The sequence below is a fragment of the Cyprinus carpio genome, chromosome A9, assembly GCF_018340385.1.
Source record: "Cyprinus carpio isolate SPL01 chromosome A9, ASM1834038v1, whole genome shotgun sequence".
NCBI classification, from domain to species: domain Eukaryota; kingdom Metazoa; phylum Chordata; class Actinopteri; order Cypriniformes; family Cyprinidae; genus Cyprinus; species Cyprinus carpio.
This window is the reverse complement of record NC_056580.1, coordinates 1,981,267-1,998,128: the sequence shown is the minus strand read 5'-3', so window position 1 is coordinate 1,998,128 and position 16,862 is coordinate 1,981,267. Positions and strand designations below refer to the sequence as shown.

The following is a 16,862-nucleotide window of genomic DNA, read 5'->3' as shown; positions in this document are numbered from 1 at the left end:
GCAATTCTGAGATAAAAAGTCACAATGACCTTGTTTTATTTCTTATTTAGTGGCGGAAACATATTTATCCATAAGGACTGTGACTGACAAGGAAATAAATAAACAGTAAAACGAGTCATTGTACCCTGAAGCGTTTGCGCCAAACTGAGATCTGTAATGGATGCTCCGTTTCTAACTGCTCACGGTTGATTCCTGATGAAAGCTGTTGTTAATAACTCAGTTCATAGTTCAGCAGATGGCGCAGAGACGTTCTGCTGTGTTTTCTTTTTACAGAGAAATTGGTGCTGGTGTGTGAGTGTGACTCAGGCCGATGGGAAATGTTCCCTGTAATGAAGCTCTAGTTCTGTGTGCGCCGAGGGCTGCGCTTCTGCCTCATTCTGTAGAGGATGCTGTGTCACTGTGTGTGTGTTTAGGTTTTGTAGCAGACTCAAGCTGGGTTGGCATCTGTCATAACCCCCGATAGTTAAACCATCAGCAGGCAAAGCACTACACACGCACCCGTGCGCGCACGCACACACACACACACACACCCACACACACACACACACACACAAAGCATCATACTAAGGAGAATTGTCCTCCCTTCCCCCTGCACAACACACCTGCTGTGACATAAATCAGAGCAAGAGAGGAGGAGGAAGCCAATGAGCGAGTTATGAAGGGAGAGAGAAAGTGAACAAACTCCACTCATGTGGCTGTGAGCTGCTTATTATGCCAGATGTCAGACACCTAGATAGTGTAGACACACATGCACACACATACTGCCACTGGATTAGAGCCGCCACACACACTCACACACACACACCCGTCAGACTTCCCATAAAACCTCCATTACAGCCCCACCTCAGACTACCTACACTAGATTACCCATAATCCCCTGAACGCTAATCACAGCCTCCAACACCTGCAGCCTGAAGCACACGACTCATTTAATGCCAGATGATTTACATATTCATGATGGATTTGAATATATGTATATATTAAGGATTTCCATTCTCAGTGACAGGAATAAAGATTATGTAATCTTTGTATTTCAGAAAGCTTCGTGTGTGGAAGTGTCTTCCTCTGTAGCTTCTATCAAATGTCGACTGACAGATATATATTATATTTTGCCTTTGCGTCTCATTAGTAATTGTATCACAGCGGTGGTAGATTTTCTGTGATGGCGAGCGGGTTTCTTTGTGTTGCTTGTTCTGAGCTTGTGGCCGTTGTGACCCAAAAGTGCCAGTGTGGAGCGTGCAGAACATCAATATCAGGCTGTGCCGGCTCGTTAGGGCCACCGTGACATTCTGTCATTGTCACTGAGGGCTAATTATAAACAGCAGCTTCAGTCCTAAAGTCTGCAGCTCCTGACCCACTCGCATCTAAACACACCTCCCTGTTCCTCCTCTCCTCTACCTTTTCCTTTCCTTATCCTTTTCATTTTTGTTCCTTAGCCTTTCCTATTTTCTTTCTTTCTTTCTTTCTTTCTTTTATTTCTTTCTTTTCTTCCATTCTATAATTTGCCTTTTCCTTTCATTTCATTATTCTTTATCCTTTTCCCTTCATTTCTTTATCATTTCCTCTTTTGTTTTCCTTTTTCTTTTCTTTTCATTTTGCATTTCCTTTTCTCTTTCCTTCCCTTTTTCTTATCATATCCTATCATATTTCTTTTTACTTTCATTTCTCCCTTTCTTTGTCTTTTTCCTGTATTTTCTGCATCCTGCTTGTATTCCTGTTTTCCTCTTTTGTTTTTCTGTTTCCTTTCCTTCTCCTTTCCTATTCTCTTTTCTTTTTCTGTCTCCCATCCTTTAATTTTCTCCTTTTCCTTTCCTTTTAGTTTCCCTTTTCATGCCATTCTCTCATTTCCTTTCCTCTTTCCTTTGTCATCCTTATTTCTCTTTTTCTTTTAATTTATTTCCTTATTCTTTCCTCTTTTGTTTCTATTGCCTTTTTTCTAATCTTACCATTTTCCTTATTTCTTAATTTTTTTTTGTCCTTTAATTTTTTAATTTTACCTCGTTTCTTTTTCCCTTTATCTTTCATTCTCTCATTTCGTTTTGCTTTTCCTTTTCCTCTTCTCTCATTCTTTCTTGCTCTTTCTCTGTTGCAGGGATCAGATGGGAAAAGAGGAAGTTCTCCTGCGTATTCAGTAAGTCTCTGTGTCCCAGTCATGTGAGAATTGAAAAGAGACATAAATGATGCTTTTGGAGGCTCTTGTTTCAGTCACATAGACAGTCCTCTCTTTTGAGAGACGTGACGGAGTTTCCTGAAACGCACTGGCTTTGCCCACACAAGAGTTCATCATTTTTTTTATAATAACCTGAAATTAAACTCTGATTATGATAAATTAAGATGAAGGAGCCATGTATAGTAAACAGGGCGGAGTTTAACCACATCTGTTTTGGAAACACACTCTTTCTGTTTCATAGCTATAAAGAGATTAGCATTTTAATCAATGCATAGATGAGGCAGCATTTCTTTTTTTAGATTAACCGTGTGTGTAGGACTCAGTTTATCTCTTAATAGCATTTGTGTGTGGGTATCAAAATCTGCGCTGGAGTTTGGTGGCAGACGTGGAGGGTTCAGTCCAAGCCCGTGAGCGAGAACTCCTCTCTGATCAGAATGCAAAGATGCCCTTGGCAGCACACCTCTCTTTGTCTGTGCTGAAAAGAGCAGGATATTTCTGCATCCTTTCCCTAGCGAGACAGAAAATAGACTGTGATTATTGGTCCAGGCTCCGGATTATGCACTCTCACATTAGGGATATTCTTAGTCATTTAGACTCAACAGTCATTAAATACTGTTTGAAGACACACAATATGTCTCGTTATACTCTCAGCTGATATTCAGAGATTGTACGATTTGCTCTCAGGAGACTATGAATTTAAATAAGGTGCTCAGTGCTTGCTGAGGCCAGCATTATTGTGTATCGGGTGCAAAATAAGACCTGAATAAATTCATAACAAATGGTGTATGAATGTAATGTCTCTCATTTATAGACTCCCGAAAAGAAGCACTCTGAATCATCACGGGGCAGGAAGAGGAAAGCTGACATCCAATCAGAGAGCAGTCAGGGTAAATCATTCTCTCTCTCTCTCTCTCGCTCTCTCTCTCTCTCTCTGTTTTCTAGTATATTCTTTACGTTTAGCTTAATATGCTTAATGATATGTCTTTTTTTCCTTTTCTTTCATAGGGAAGTCTGTCATTCGGGGACCCAAAATTAGTGATTATTTTGATGTGAGTATCTGTCAGTAATTCGAGGGGAAGCTAATGAAACTCAACTCAACTCACTTTATTTCTGAAGCCAAATTAAAAGCCAAAGAAAATAAATAAATTTTTAACATCCTCTGAAAAGACCCTAGAGTAGAAGATATTTTTAAGGACAGGGGAAGCTCATTCCATACTCTAGGGGCAGTCACGGAAAAAGCTCTATCTCCTCTACATTTCAAGCGTGATCGAGGAATCATCAGGCACAGCTGATCCTTAGAGCGAAGAGATCTCAGAGGTTGATGTAGAAAAATTAAATTGGAAACATACTTTAGTGCCAAGCGATGGAGAGATTTGAAAACATATAACAACATTTTATATTGAATTCTGTATAGAATCATTAACTAATGTAGTGAAATCAGAACAGGAGTAATATGGTCTCTCTTTGTGGTACCAGTTGAAAGCCTAGCAGCTGAGTTCTAAACCAGCTGCAGGCGAGAGAGAGAAGCCTGACTTAGTGTTGGGCGATAGGGTCATTTTTGAAATCGTCATATTGTCAGCCCGTGAGATGGACGATACACGATATTATCGTGCATGGGTGGAGCAAGAAAGAGACTCTCTGTACTTTTAATAGCATAACTATCTGGTGTTTTAAACCTCGCAGGTGCGTGAAAGTGAGCCTATGGAATCACCAACAATTGAAAAAAATATACTTTCAAACATACTGATAAACTAACGTTAAATATAATAATACTGTATTTAAAACAGCTAGTTCATATATGGTCGGACACAACTGCCATACCGTGCGTCCTGTGACAAATTTGCCGCATCTTCGCATGGAAGTTATCAGTCTAAATGTTCTGCAAAATCAGTCAACGGTGAAAATCAATAGTAGATTTCATTTAAAGACCAACAGTTTAACATTAAATATTTGACATAAACTAACACGTTAAATATAAAGTATTCAAAACAGGTAAGTTCATATATTTGGAGTAAAGTTCAATTGAACGGGTGCATCAGTCATACATCGCTCTAGACCGTGCGCCCCATAACGAGCCCGAAGCAATGCCACTGAAACAAGAATGAGATGCATTCTAAAATAACTGTGGCATTAAACTCAGTTAGTGAGGGCTCGTTTAAAATATTGTACATATATAAGCCATTCAGATTACTTGTTAAATTGCAATGAAATACCTTATATCTGCAGACGATGTAGGCTACGTCTGTTTGTGCTTCTAGACTCCTTCACCGGCTCTAATCCTCATTTGTGTGTAAAAATGCGGTGCTGAAGTGAAATAGCGAGGCAATTTGATAGCCGAATTAAAATAGGCCGCCAAATAAAAATAATAATTATTATTATTATTATTATTATTATTATGATTTAATACATTAATACTAGAATGAGCCTAATATCGTCTTGACTATCGACAAAGACATCTGCTATCGTCGATATCTCTGACTATCGTTGATACACGATACTATCGTCTATCGGCATAACCCTAGCCTGACTCACACCCAGATACAAAGCATTGCAATAAGACACAAAGCAATGAACAACCTTCTCCAAATCACTGACAGAGAGGATACACTTCAACTTGGCTATCTATCTAAGATAAAGAAATGTTGTTGTTAAAAATATACATTTATTTGGCGGTCGAATCAAAGCTCTGAGTTAAAAATGAAGACAATACTTTTCACAGAGGAACATTTTTTCCCAGGGAGCAATAACAGATTGTCATTAGAATCCATACCACATCCTTTCTGACCAAAAGCAATATAACTCTGATTTGTCCTCATTCAATTGGAGAAAGTTGCTTGCCAACAAACACTTCACATCAGCCAAACAGTTATACAAAGACTCGAGAAGATTGCTCCCCATATTTTAAAGGGAAATAAATTTGAGAATCATCAGCATACAGATGGTAATTTATACCGTGCTTATCAAAAATCTTTCCCAATCGAAGAAAATAAAGGGAAAATAAAAGGGTCCCAAAATCGAGCCCTGAGGAACCCCACACGTCAACGGTACAACAGAGGAAGAGTCGTTTCCCAAACTGACTGAAATGGTTCTACCCTTAAGATGTGACGAATGTGACATAATGAAAGCATGTGATAAATCATCGGCATTGGCTTAATGAAAGCATAACTGATATATAGAGATTGCAGCTTGGATGATGTTGTTTTAAAAACATGAAACCATATTTGCGGCACAGTTAGCGTAACATTTTCAAGCAAAACAAAATTTGCATGGAAATAATGTAGGGTGGACTTAATTTCATTTATGATGTGATTGTATAGTGAAGAGTAGTATTTTTTTTTTTAATAAGTAAATATTATAAATATAATTAATAATATATTCCCACATGGCATTGTTGGTTACGTCAAAGTAATTTCAGAGATGGTGAAATATTTTACATTGATGAAAGGTTTTTCAGACCCCATAAGTTTTTTATTTTATTTTTTTAAATTTAAAAAAAACTTATTTTTTTTAATTTTGTAGTGATCTATCATTTTTGTGCTACTAGCATCATTGACGCGGCATTGCGAAATAATATGGTATATTTTTCATAACCAGTTTCCGAATGCATTCCCTGTCGGCCATTGTTCTGGCCGACAGGGAATTCTCTGTCGGCCATTCAAATTTAAGGCAGTTTTGCTACATTAGGATGCTCAAACCGAACAATGTTTGAAGAGTGCTGTTCTCATAATTGTCTCTCCACGTTAAGCTGGCAAACAGAAAGTGTTTTAACATTGAAAAAATTATGGCATCACCTTAAAATAGTTTTAATAGCATTTCTATCATTTAGTCACCCTCATGTCATTCCAAGTGCAAATGTTTTTAATTCAGTCAGATACAGAAGCTGCTGTTCCATGCAGTGAAATCATATAATAAACAGTGGTTGTTAAACTCCAAAATGGACAAAAACAGTCCATTTGGTGTTCAGTGGAGTGGTGTCTAGAACTGCTCACATAGATGATCATTTAAATCCATATGATTTATTTCCCCTTTTCTGTAGTTTCAGGGTGGTAATGGGTCCAGTCCAGTAAGAGGTCTACCACCAGTCATCCGTTCACCCCAGAACTCACATTCCCACTCTGCACCAGGATCCAGCGTATGTCACACACACTGTTCACACCTGGTATTAAGAGCTGCCTTGGGTGATCTGATCACAAGTGGACAGGCGAGACACACCACCAGTTATACCTGGGAGCAGCATGCATCTCTCCTGAACACTTGTGATCGGATTTCAAAAGCAGGGTCTCAGATTTCATCACGCCACACATCACTGTTATTCTGTTTTGAGCAGAATATTTTTAGGATTTTAGTGTAGTATCTTTATTAACTGAACTTTAGATGTGTGTTGCTCCATGTTGATGTCAGGGTGCTCTTTACACGAATTAGGATTGGTACATGAGTATAGGAAATGTTTGGTACAGGTCTTTCAGTTGAATGAATGAATGCAACATTGTTTTAACCACTGAATGTGTGGAACATTTGTGGGTCCAAAACGTGATTTGAAGTTCCCCCCTTAAATGAGACCATACCATTTATATTGATTTACTTTGATGTTGTGAACTCATCTGAAAAAAGAAGGGGAAAATAAAGGATCCTAGTCTCTGTTAAACTTCATAGACTTCACTGAATGAGCACCTATGTGCACATGTGGGTCTAAAAGACAACGCAATAGAATGGGTGCACAATAATTCTGAATACATTTTGATATTTATTTATTTTTTTACAGAGAGAGCCATGCTCCGTAAAGTACTGTTTAATATAAAGAAAAAACGATTTTTTTTTTTTTTCCACCTGCTCTACCAAAAACATGCTGAACCTTGACTTTAAAGGCAAGTTGCATGCTGAACATTTCTGAGTGCCTTTACACCACTAGTGCATGTTTCCAACTACTACCTTATATGCAGCAGGATTTGATAAAAATGTTTTTGACCGCATTTACACCTGTATTTAGCATAGAACACTTATGAACGGGTCATCCGGGACTGAAGCTAATGCTCTGACTTATTTCAGTCCAATAATTGTGTATCATGATCAAACACACACTGCATAAACAACTGACATTGAGTCCTCTGCACAATGTGACTTTGCTGCAGCCTGGAATTGAACTGCTGGTTTCGTCTGGCCCCCCGACTGAGCCTGGTTTCTCCCAAGGTTTCTTCTCCATTCTGTCACCAAAGGAGTTTTGGTTCCTTGCCGCTGTCACCTCTGGATTGCTTAGTTGGGGACACTTAAAGGGTTACTCCACTGCAAAATTAAAATTTTGTCATTAATCACTTACCATGTCGTTCCAAATCCGTAAAAGCTTCATTCGTCTTCGGAACACAATTTCGTGTGCATACTGCTCAGATTTGTCAAAATGGCACTACGCTGATTTGGAGAGAAGTATTCTCGTCGCTTCATAATGTTACGGTTGAACCACTGATGACAGATGGAGTATTCTGACGATGCTTTTCATACTTTCCTGGACCTTGACACTGTTATTTATTTGGCAGTCTATGGTACAGTCACAAGCCTCCCTGTTTTCATCCAAAATATCTTAAATTGTGTTCCGAAGACGAACGAAGCTTTTACTGGTTTGGAAAGACATGGAGGTAAGTGATTAATGATTAAATTTTCATTTTGCGTTGGAGGAACCCTTTAATATCCAGCGATATCGTTGACTTGATTGCAAAGATACTATTTAAACTGAACTGAGCTGGATGATGACATCACTGAATTCAATGATGAAGTCCCTGTAATTGAAAATTTAGTGTTTACTATTGTCATTTTGCATTATTGACACATTATTTTCCTAATTAATGCTGTACAGTTGCTTTGACACAATCTGTATTGTTAAAAGTGCTATATAAATACAGGTGACTTGACTTGACATTCTCACCCAGGAATGCACACACACACACACACATGCCACAACAACACTCGTCTATATTCCCACAATGCAAACTGCCTGTGCGTGCCTCTCATTACTGCACAGTCTAATGTTGTACAATGCTGTGTTTCAGACCCGGCAGAGCAGCTCGTCTCCCACCAGTCTGTGTTTTGGGGACTCTTTGATTTCTTCTAGACAGATGGCCGTCAAGAGTGTTCAGGTGAGACTTTGCATAAGTGCACTTACATTATAGAAATAACAAGAGACTCATTAGCAGTCGTTTTAGAACAATCCATCAATTAATAAATCAATTATCACGTTAACTATTATTTTACTAGTAGTGTTTAGAGCCAAAATTGTTGGTTACTTGGAGCAAAAATATTTAAATATGACATTTTTTGGTTGTCATAAATGTACTTATATTTCTTATTTTAATATTTAGAAGAAATAAATCTGGGATAGTGATAAAACGTACAAATGTACAAAGATAATGATTAAAATGTACAAATTAAAGACATTTGGAAAGTAGCACAAATAAATGATTAATGCATGGTAAAAGGTTTCCATGACTCTTTTAATGTAATTTTCACATAACAAAAAAAGAAAAAGTGAAATGTTTTGATGACAGATAAAGCCCTGTAACTTAAAATGACTGTATTTGAAGAAAATCAATCATGAATAAGTTGTGTTGAGTTGTGTGTGTTTGTGTCTTGCTCCTCCTGTAGACTGACCTGACGGTGGTAAAACTGGCCACTATAGAGAGCAATAAAAACCTGGACCTGGAGAAGAAGGAGGGCAGGATAGACGATCTGCTGCGGGTGAGAAGAGGGATGAGGAGGAGGAAAATGAATCATTTTTATTCATTTTAATTAATAGAAATGATTATGTATCAGACTATTCATGATATTGTTGAATATTCATTATTAATTTAAACTCTTTGAATCTTTTGAGTGGCTAGAGTGCATTTTGATTATGTACAGACTTTTGACAGAATCAGATTTGATGTAAAAAAAAAAAAAAAATCACTTGCGTCTTGCAAATTTTAGTTACATCAGACTCAGTGCAACCCTATCTTTTTTTAAAGAATTTCTAACAGCGAAAATGTTTATATTTTTCATAATAGATTTCAAATTTTTTCTTCCTCTTCTCTGCAGGCAAACTGTGATCTTAGGAGACAAATTGATGAGCAGCAAAAGCTTCTAGAAAAGTACAAAGAACGTTTAAACAAGTGCATCACGATGAGCAAAAAACTTCTGATTGAGAAGGTGAAGCATCCTTGGGATATTTCAGAAATCAGCGTTTTGGCTTTTGGTTGTAAAAAGACCCAGTGCTCATGTGTAAAGGTCAAGCTTTAATAGTTTCAACACTGTAAAATGAATGAAGCGATTCAGATCTTTCTGAAGGTGTGTGTATTTGTCCAGAGCACACAGGAGAAGCAGGCGTGTCGGGAGAAGAGCATGCAGGATCGACTGCGTTTGGGTCATTTCACCACTGTGAGACGCGGAGCCTCGTTTACAGAGCAGTGGACAGACGGCTACGCCTTCCAGAACCTCGTCAAGTAAGACGCTCAATGATACCCAAAGTAGACTTCTGTATTTGCACATGCAGTCCTCTATAGCCTTTCAAAGTAAACACTATTTGCACAGTACGATAACTTGACTTCTAAAATAAGTCCCTCAACAGTTATGTCTTTCTTTACTCAAATTTTCACCCATCTATAGTAGGTCTTTTGTAGATCTATAAGTAAGTGCATTACAGATTGACTGTTTTTATGCAGACAGCAGGAATGGATCATTCAACAACGGGAAGAAATCGAGAGACAGAGGAAACTGTTAGCTAAGAGAAAGCCACCATCAGCCAGCAGCTCACAGTCACCCAGCACCAACTCTGAGCCCAAACCACGCAAGACCAAGGCTGTGAATGGCTCCGAGAACGACCCTTTCCTCAAACCCAGCCTTCCTCAGCTGTGAGTGCTGGAAAAACAGTTCCTCGTGCCATAGAATTACCAGATTGTAGCATCCCAAATATCTGATGTAACTTTGAAGTTTTTGATGATCTTAAAAACATTTTGATCTAAGGCTTTTGTTTAAAAGGTTGTTTTTGTTCAAAAGATTAAAACATTTTGTTCCACTATATGGAAAACTAACTTTTTGTCTGCTACAATACACTGTAAGTCTGTAAGTGAGCATTGTGGAGAAACTGCATCAGCGGCTTCAGAATCATGTGATTGCTTCCCACTCTTTGACAGTCAGATCGTCCTAGCCCTGTACATGCATGGAGGTTTTTTAACCCTGTTCCTCTGATGCTCCTGCAGGCTAACTTTAGCTGAGTACCATGAGCAGGAGGAGATCTTCAAACTGAGACTCGGTCATCTCAAAAAGGTCAGTGCACAAGCTCAGTGGCTCCTGTATGATTTCAGATGTAAAAACGATTGAAAAAGGGAAGGTAATGTCTGTCTTTGTTTCTGCAGAAGTACTCCAAAGAACAATACAGGTGCTGGTCATATAATTAAAATATCATCAAAAAGTTTATTTATTTCACTAATTCCATTCAAAAAGTGAAACTTGTATATTATATTTATTCATTACACACAGACGGATATATTTCAAATGTTTATTTCTTTTAATTTTGATGTTTATAACTGACAACTAAGGAAAATCCCAAATTCAGTATCTCAGAAAATTAGAATATAACTTAAGACCAATACAAAGAAAGAATTTTTAGAAATCTTGGCCTACTAAAAAATATGAACATGAAAAGTATGAGCATGTACAGCACTCAATACTTAGTTGGGGCTCCTTTTGCCTGAATTACTGCAGCAATGCGGCGTGGCATGGAGTCGATCAGTCTGTGGCACTGCTCAGGTGTTATGAGAGCCCAGTTTGCTCTGATAGTGGCCTTCAGCTTTTCTGCATTCTTGGGTCTGGCATATCGCATCTTTCTCTTCACAATACCCCATAGATTTTCTATGGGGTTAAGGTCAGGCGCTTTTGCTGGCCTATTAAAAACAGGGATACCATGGTCCTTAAACAAGGTACTGGTAGCTTTGGCGCTGTGTACAGGTACCAAGTCCTGTTGGAAAATGAAATCTGCATCTCCATAAAGTTTGGTCAGCAGCAGGAAGCATGAAGTGCTCTAAAACTTCCTGGTCTACGGCTGCGTTGACCTTGGACCTCAGAAAACACAGTGGACCAACACCAGCAGATGACATGGCACTGAAAACCATCACTGACTGTGGAAACTTTACACTGGACCTCAAGAAACGTGGATTGTGTGCCTCTCCTCTCTTCCTCCAGACTCTGGGATCCTGATATCCAAAGGAAATGCAAAATTTACTTTCATCAGAGCACATAACTTTGGACTACTCAGCAGCAGTCCAGTCCTTTTTGAAGCGAGACGCTTCTGACGCTGTCTGTTGTTCAAGAGTGGCTTGACACAAGGAATCCGGCAGCTGAAACCCATGTCTTGCATACGTCTGTGCGTAGTGGTTCTTGAAGCACTGACTCCAGCTGCAGTCCACTCTTTGTGAACCTCCCCCACATTTTTGAATGGGTTTTGTTTCACAATCCTCTCCAGGGTGCGGTTATCCCTATTGCTTGTACACTTTTTCTACCACATCTTTTCCTTCCATTCGCCTCTCTATTAATGTGCTTGGACACAGAGCTCTGTGAACAGCCAGCCTCTTTTGCAATGAACTTTTGTGTCTTGCCCTCCTTGTGCAAGGTGTAAATGGTCGTCTTTTGGACAACTGTCCTTTCAGCAGTCTTCCCCATGATTCTGTAGCCTACAGAACTAGACTGAGAGACCATTTAAAGGCCTTTGCAGGTGTTTTGAGTTAATTAACTGATTAGAGTGTGGCACCAGGTGTCTTCAATATTGAACCTTTTCACAATATTCAAATTTTCTGAGATACTGAATTTGGGATTTTCCTTAGTTTTCAGTTATAATCATCAAAATCAAAAGAAATAAACATTTGAACTATATCAGTCTGTGTATAATGAATGAATATAATATACAAGTTTCACTTTTTGAATGGAATTAGTGAAATAAATCAACTTTTTGATGATATTCTAATTATATGACCAGCACCTGTATATTATTTTGTAACATTATGAACATCTTTACTGTTACTTTGGATCAATTTAATGTGTCTTTGCTTAATAAAAGTATTCATTTCTTTCAGAAAGAAAAGGTAGTGATCGTCAGCTTTACCCACTATGTTCTGTCCACCTTCTGATCTCCTCCATCAGCAGAAGTGGCAGAACATGCCACTGTATGAAATACATAAAAATCTAAATGTATGTTTGTGTATTTGTAGGAGGAGGCAGAGATTCAGGCAGAGCTGGAGAGGTTGGAGAGGGTGCGAAATCTTCACATCCGGGAGTTGAAAAGAATAAACAATGAAGACAGCTCACAGTATGTACCCACACTATCTCTGATCTTTCTTTCTTTTTCCCTGTTATTGTGTCATTAGTACTGGACACACATGAGTTCACGGACTCTAAACGGTCCATATTCTACACATTTGTAGCATTTTATAGAATGTTTTCTGCTTATTTGTTTGTTTTTACCAAAAACATGATTTAGTTTTACATGATTATTTTCCACCCACCCTCCCTTTTCTCCTTTTTTGTTTTTTGTATTGTGTTAATCTTTCTCAGATTCAAGGACCATCCCACCCTGAATGAGCGCTACCTGCTGTTACATCTGCTGGGAAGAGGTGGCTTCAGTGAGGTCTACAAGGTACCCCTCATTTATAACAGAGCCTGATATAAGCTGACCTTTGAGAAGGAAACTGGTCGTTTGATTCATGATTCTGCTCTTCAGGCGTTCGACTTAATTGAGCAACGCTACGCTGCTGTGAAGATTCATCAGCTCAACAAAAACTGGAGAGAGGAGAAGAAAGAAAATTACCACAAGTATGTTCCATTCAATTTTTGATCACGACCGTTCAGCCAACAAAATATTGAAAATGTATCTTTTAAAAAAAAAAAATCACACTGACAATGCAGCTCATTAACAGACTGTACATAGCAAACAGCTTTCAACAGATGCTGCTAAGGGAGCTGTATTTAACCCTGAAAGCATTTTCTCTCTTTTTTAATGTGTGCTTGGTGTGTAGCATAGGCTTGCGGGCTCCCATTGCAGTGTGGGGACATTGTTATGTAAGGCTGTATTTCCATGCCAATTGGTATTCGGCACAGAACTTGAAATGTCTGGAAATGTAGTCCACTGGCCGTCTGGGTCTCACCTCTCTGTGCCTCTCTTCTCTGCAGACACGCCTGTCGGGAATACCGAATACATAAACAGCTGGATCATCCCAGAATAGTGAAACTGTACGATTACTTCTCACTGGACACAGACACGTGAGTGCAGATTTCACCGACCAATCAGAGCGCATCCGTGAGAAGGGCACGAGTGACATCAGGGTTTCTGTTTCCTGCAGGTTTTGTACGGTTTTGGAATACTGTGAAGGAAATGATCTGGATTTCTACTTGAAGCAGCACAAGCTGATGTCTGAGAAAGAAGCTCGCTCTATCGTCATGCAGATTGTTAATGCTTTACGATACCTGAACGAGATCAAGCCACCCATAATACACTATGACCTCAAACCCGGTGAACATTCATTCTCTGCGTTTTACTTTTCAATGCGCTCTAACACTCAAAAATGACTAATTTTTTGTGTGTGTTCTGATTATTATCAGTGTTGAGAACGGCTTCATATTTTTTCATATTATTTCAATAGAAAGTTTTAAAGAACAGCATTTATTTGATTTTTTTCTGTCAGTGTAAATATCTTCACTGTCACTTTTGAACAATTTACTACAGCCTTGCTGAATAAAAGTATTAATTTATTTTAAAAAATCTTTTGAATGTATTATTTTTTTATGCATATGTGAAAGATATGTTGAAGAGAATCCTGTATAGGGATTGTGTGTGTGCTTGTGTATTTATTTGTGTCTGGTTGTGTGCAGGGAATATTTTACTGGTAGATGGAAATGCATGCGGAGAGATAAAGATCACAGATTTTGGACTGTCTAAAATCATGGATGATGACAACTATGGAGTAGATGGGATGGACCTGACATCACAAGGAGCGGGCACTTACTGGTAACACACTCACAGATAACCTCGCATTTTGGCCTTTGCCTTTAAAAGCTTGTAACTCAGTTGTGTCTTGTTTCGGCTGTAGTACTTACCCCCGGAGTGTTTTGTGGTGGGGAAAGAGCCTCCAAAGATCTCCAATAAGGTGGACGTCTGGTCTGTCGGTGTCATATTTTTCCAGTGCCTCTATGGAAAAAAGGTGAGGATTTATCTGAATAAATAGGAAGATTATCAGTAGCATCTACAGGTTACAGTGTAAAATGGAAATAGCTGTCATTTTCCTGATTTCTAGTACGCCTGGCTGATTGCTTAAAAAGTCATCTATTTTTTTTTTCTTCAAGAATGGTCATAACTGTTTAAAGTCAGTTATAAAAAGAGCCTAATTTGAATCCCAAAAGTAAGTCTGATTCCCTCTTGGCTCACTACTAGTTGGTCAAACTAGTTCTTGAGACGCAGTGGCTATGTTTATGCAGCTGGTCCCTGTAGAACTAGAGCTAGTTCTGTGTAACCATGCAAAATGTGTGTTTGTTTCTCTAGCCATTTGGCCATAACCAGTCCCAGCAGGACATCCTGCAGGAGAACACCATCCTGAAAGCCACAGAGGTTCAGTTCCCTTCCAAACCTGTTGCCAGCAATGAGGCCAAGGTCATTTCAGATTTTCTTTGAAAAATACTCAGTCTTCATTTTTTATGAAGTTGTTGACATGAGTTTTTGCAGTGTGGCATGCTCTACTTTGTCTAAAACAGTAGCTCTTCAAGGAATAAACAGTTGTTGAGTGGGTGAATTAAAATAAGAACCATTTTCATTTTTAGCCCATTTTAGTGTTTGTCTTATTTTAAGTAATTTTAAGCTATCTTAAGGCCGTCTTGGAAATTTGCTGACCCCCAGGTTTAGAACCACTGATCTAGAACTCTTCTGAACAGTTTTTTGCAAATTCTTTATAAAATGATGTGTGCAGTTGGTGTAACACTTCAGTAGTTTATTGCACTGTAGAACTATTTAAAATGCTATTGAGGCAAACTCTCATATTTTGACATTTAGCATCTTTTCTTAGACACTTATTATTTAGTGCAAAACCATTTTTGTGTTTGTAATTAATGGCGTGTCACTGTTTCCTGCAGGCGTTCATCCGCCGGTGTCTGGCCTACAGGAAGGAGGACCGGTTTGATGTGCATCAGCTGGGCAGCGACTCCTACCTGCTGCCTCACATCAGACGGGCCAGTTCCTCAGGAGCCCTGCCACCGAACTCCAGCTCCTACTGACCGCTTGCACTGAACACTGACTGACAGCCCGGCGTCTCAGCTCCTCTCCTGGAGCAGGGCGCCACCATTTCCAGGCAGCCATACGGAAAAGAAGCTTGAGGAAGTTTGTCTTGAATTCATGTGCTTTTGCAGCAATGAGATTTGGGTTTACTGAGAAAAGTGTTTCGAAGGAGAATAAAGAAAAATAAAGCATGACAATTTAGACACACCCAATAGATGAATGTCTTTGAAGAAAACTAATGCCTTCTGGGGACTCAATAGGGCACAGCTACTGTTAAGTACTTTGAAACGCGACTGTTGTCATTTGGTTATTCACATGGTTGCCTCTCAGTTCTAAAAAGAGAGAGACCTGGCAAACCACTATCAAGTCCCACGGTCTCTGCTGGGTTTCCGTGAACTTAGGATTTCTTTCCGTTCAGAGTTACTGTAACTGGCCTGCAAAGGTTTCATTCTTCACTCTGTAGTAATGTTATGTGGTACAGACAACAGTGTTAGCTTTCCTTGCTTTGTTCAACTAGCTACGAGAATGTAATTCTAGCATACAGAGCGGCTGCTGGCACACTAGGCCCAGGAGCGTACTAATGTTAAATGCACAAAAGAACCAAATCTAGATGAATGGCAATGTACAGAATCCTATGCAGGACAAAATAAAGTATCCCCTCTGGAGAGTTCATGTATATTTCTTGTACAGGACCTTGATTTCAGATATTAACTTTCAGCAGATTCGTTCTGTACAGAGGTTTAATATTTTGCCCGATTTCTTGTATATTTGGTTTCCTGGTGTTTTTTTTTTTTTTTTTTTTTTTTGCTGCTTTGATGTTGCTCTTTTTCAAACCGCTGTATAATGTACTTTGGGTATAAATTGTACAGTCCTGTTAAAATAATGATTGCAAATAAATGCCAGGAAGCTCCATTAAGTGTGTTGAATTTGGTTGATGTGAATTGCTGTTCTGTCAAGCGGTCTGTAGCGCCACCCACTGGCCTTCCAAAGTAATGCTCTGTGCGTGTATCATGTCAGAGTTTATCAAATGCAAAATAAAGTCTGCAGCAATACATGCAGGCATTGACAGCTCATAAATTGCTGTGGGGTGAGAGGAGCCACCATGTGTACCTTGTAAACAGCATCAATTTTAAAGTATGTACCATTAGTATATTTATAGAAAGGTATTTTTGTAAAGACATGTTTTTGCAGATAAAGTTCAGACAGGGCAGTAATGTTTGATCTCTGTCAGAAATGTTGATAGAAGCATTTTAAAAAATGTAAAAAACAATCATGCTAGTCAGGTGCCATTGGCATTGACAGTGTATTGTATAACAATCGTGTACCTTCCAGTGCATAGGAACATGTTCCTCCAAAAACTTTGGAGTCAGGTTCTCATTAATCTGTTTATATGCAGCTTCACATACTCTGAGCTGGACT

At 38.9% G+C, this 16,862-nt stretch overlaps 1 protein-coding gene across 4 annotated transcripts in view; it reads left to right on the top strand.

The window, feature by feature from the left end:
- Positions 1-16,355, top strand: part of tlk1a (tousled-like kinase 1a) — a 32,461-nt gene extending 16,106 nt beyond the window's left edge. For 3 of the 4 annotated variants that reach the window (XM_042763131.1, XM_042763130.1, XM_042763133.1), the window contains 19 exons: positions 2,093-2,131; positions 2,982-3,057; positions 3,176-3,219; positions 6,207-6,302; positions 8,209-8,295; positions 8,801-8,893; positions 9,230-9,340; positions 9,497-9,633; positions 9,853-10,041; positions 10,390-10,456; positions 12,394-12,491; positions 12,737-12,818; positions 12,903-12,994; positions 13,352-13,441; positions 13,522-13,691; positions 14,051-14,186; positions 14,268-14,379; positions 14,718-14,825; positions 15,302-16,355. In XM_042763131.1, coding sequence (XP_042619065.1) covers positions 2,093-2,131; positions 2,982-3,057; positions 3,176-3,219; positions 6,207-6,302; positions 8,209-8,295; positions 8,801-8,893; positions 9,230-9,340; positions 9,497-9,633; positions 9,853-10,041; positions 10,390-10,456; positions 12,394-12,491; positions 12,737-12,818; positions 12,903-12,994; positions 13,352-13,441; positions 13,522-13,691; positions 14,051-14,186; positions 14,268-14,379; positions 14,718-14,825; positions 15,302-15,442 — 1,968 coding nt within the window. In that variant the 3' untranslated portion in view covers positions 15,443-16,355. The remainder of the gene's footprint in view (positions 1-2,092; positions 2,132-2,981; positions 3,058-3,175; positions 3,220-6,206; positions 6,303-8,208; positions 8,296-8,800; positions 8,894-9,229; positions 9,341-9,496; positions 9,634-9,852; positions 10,042-10,389; positions 10,457-12,393; positions 12,492-12,736; positions 12,819-12,902; positions 12,995-13,351; positions 13,442-13,521; positions 13,692-14,050; positions 14,187-14,267; positions 14,380-14,717; positions 14,826-15,301) is intronic. The other variant, XM_042763132.1, reaches the window with a different exon arrangement.
- The last annotated feature ends 507 nt before the right edge of the window (positions 16,356-16,862 follow it).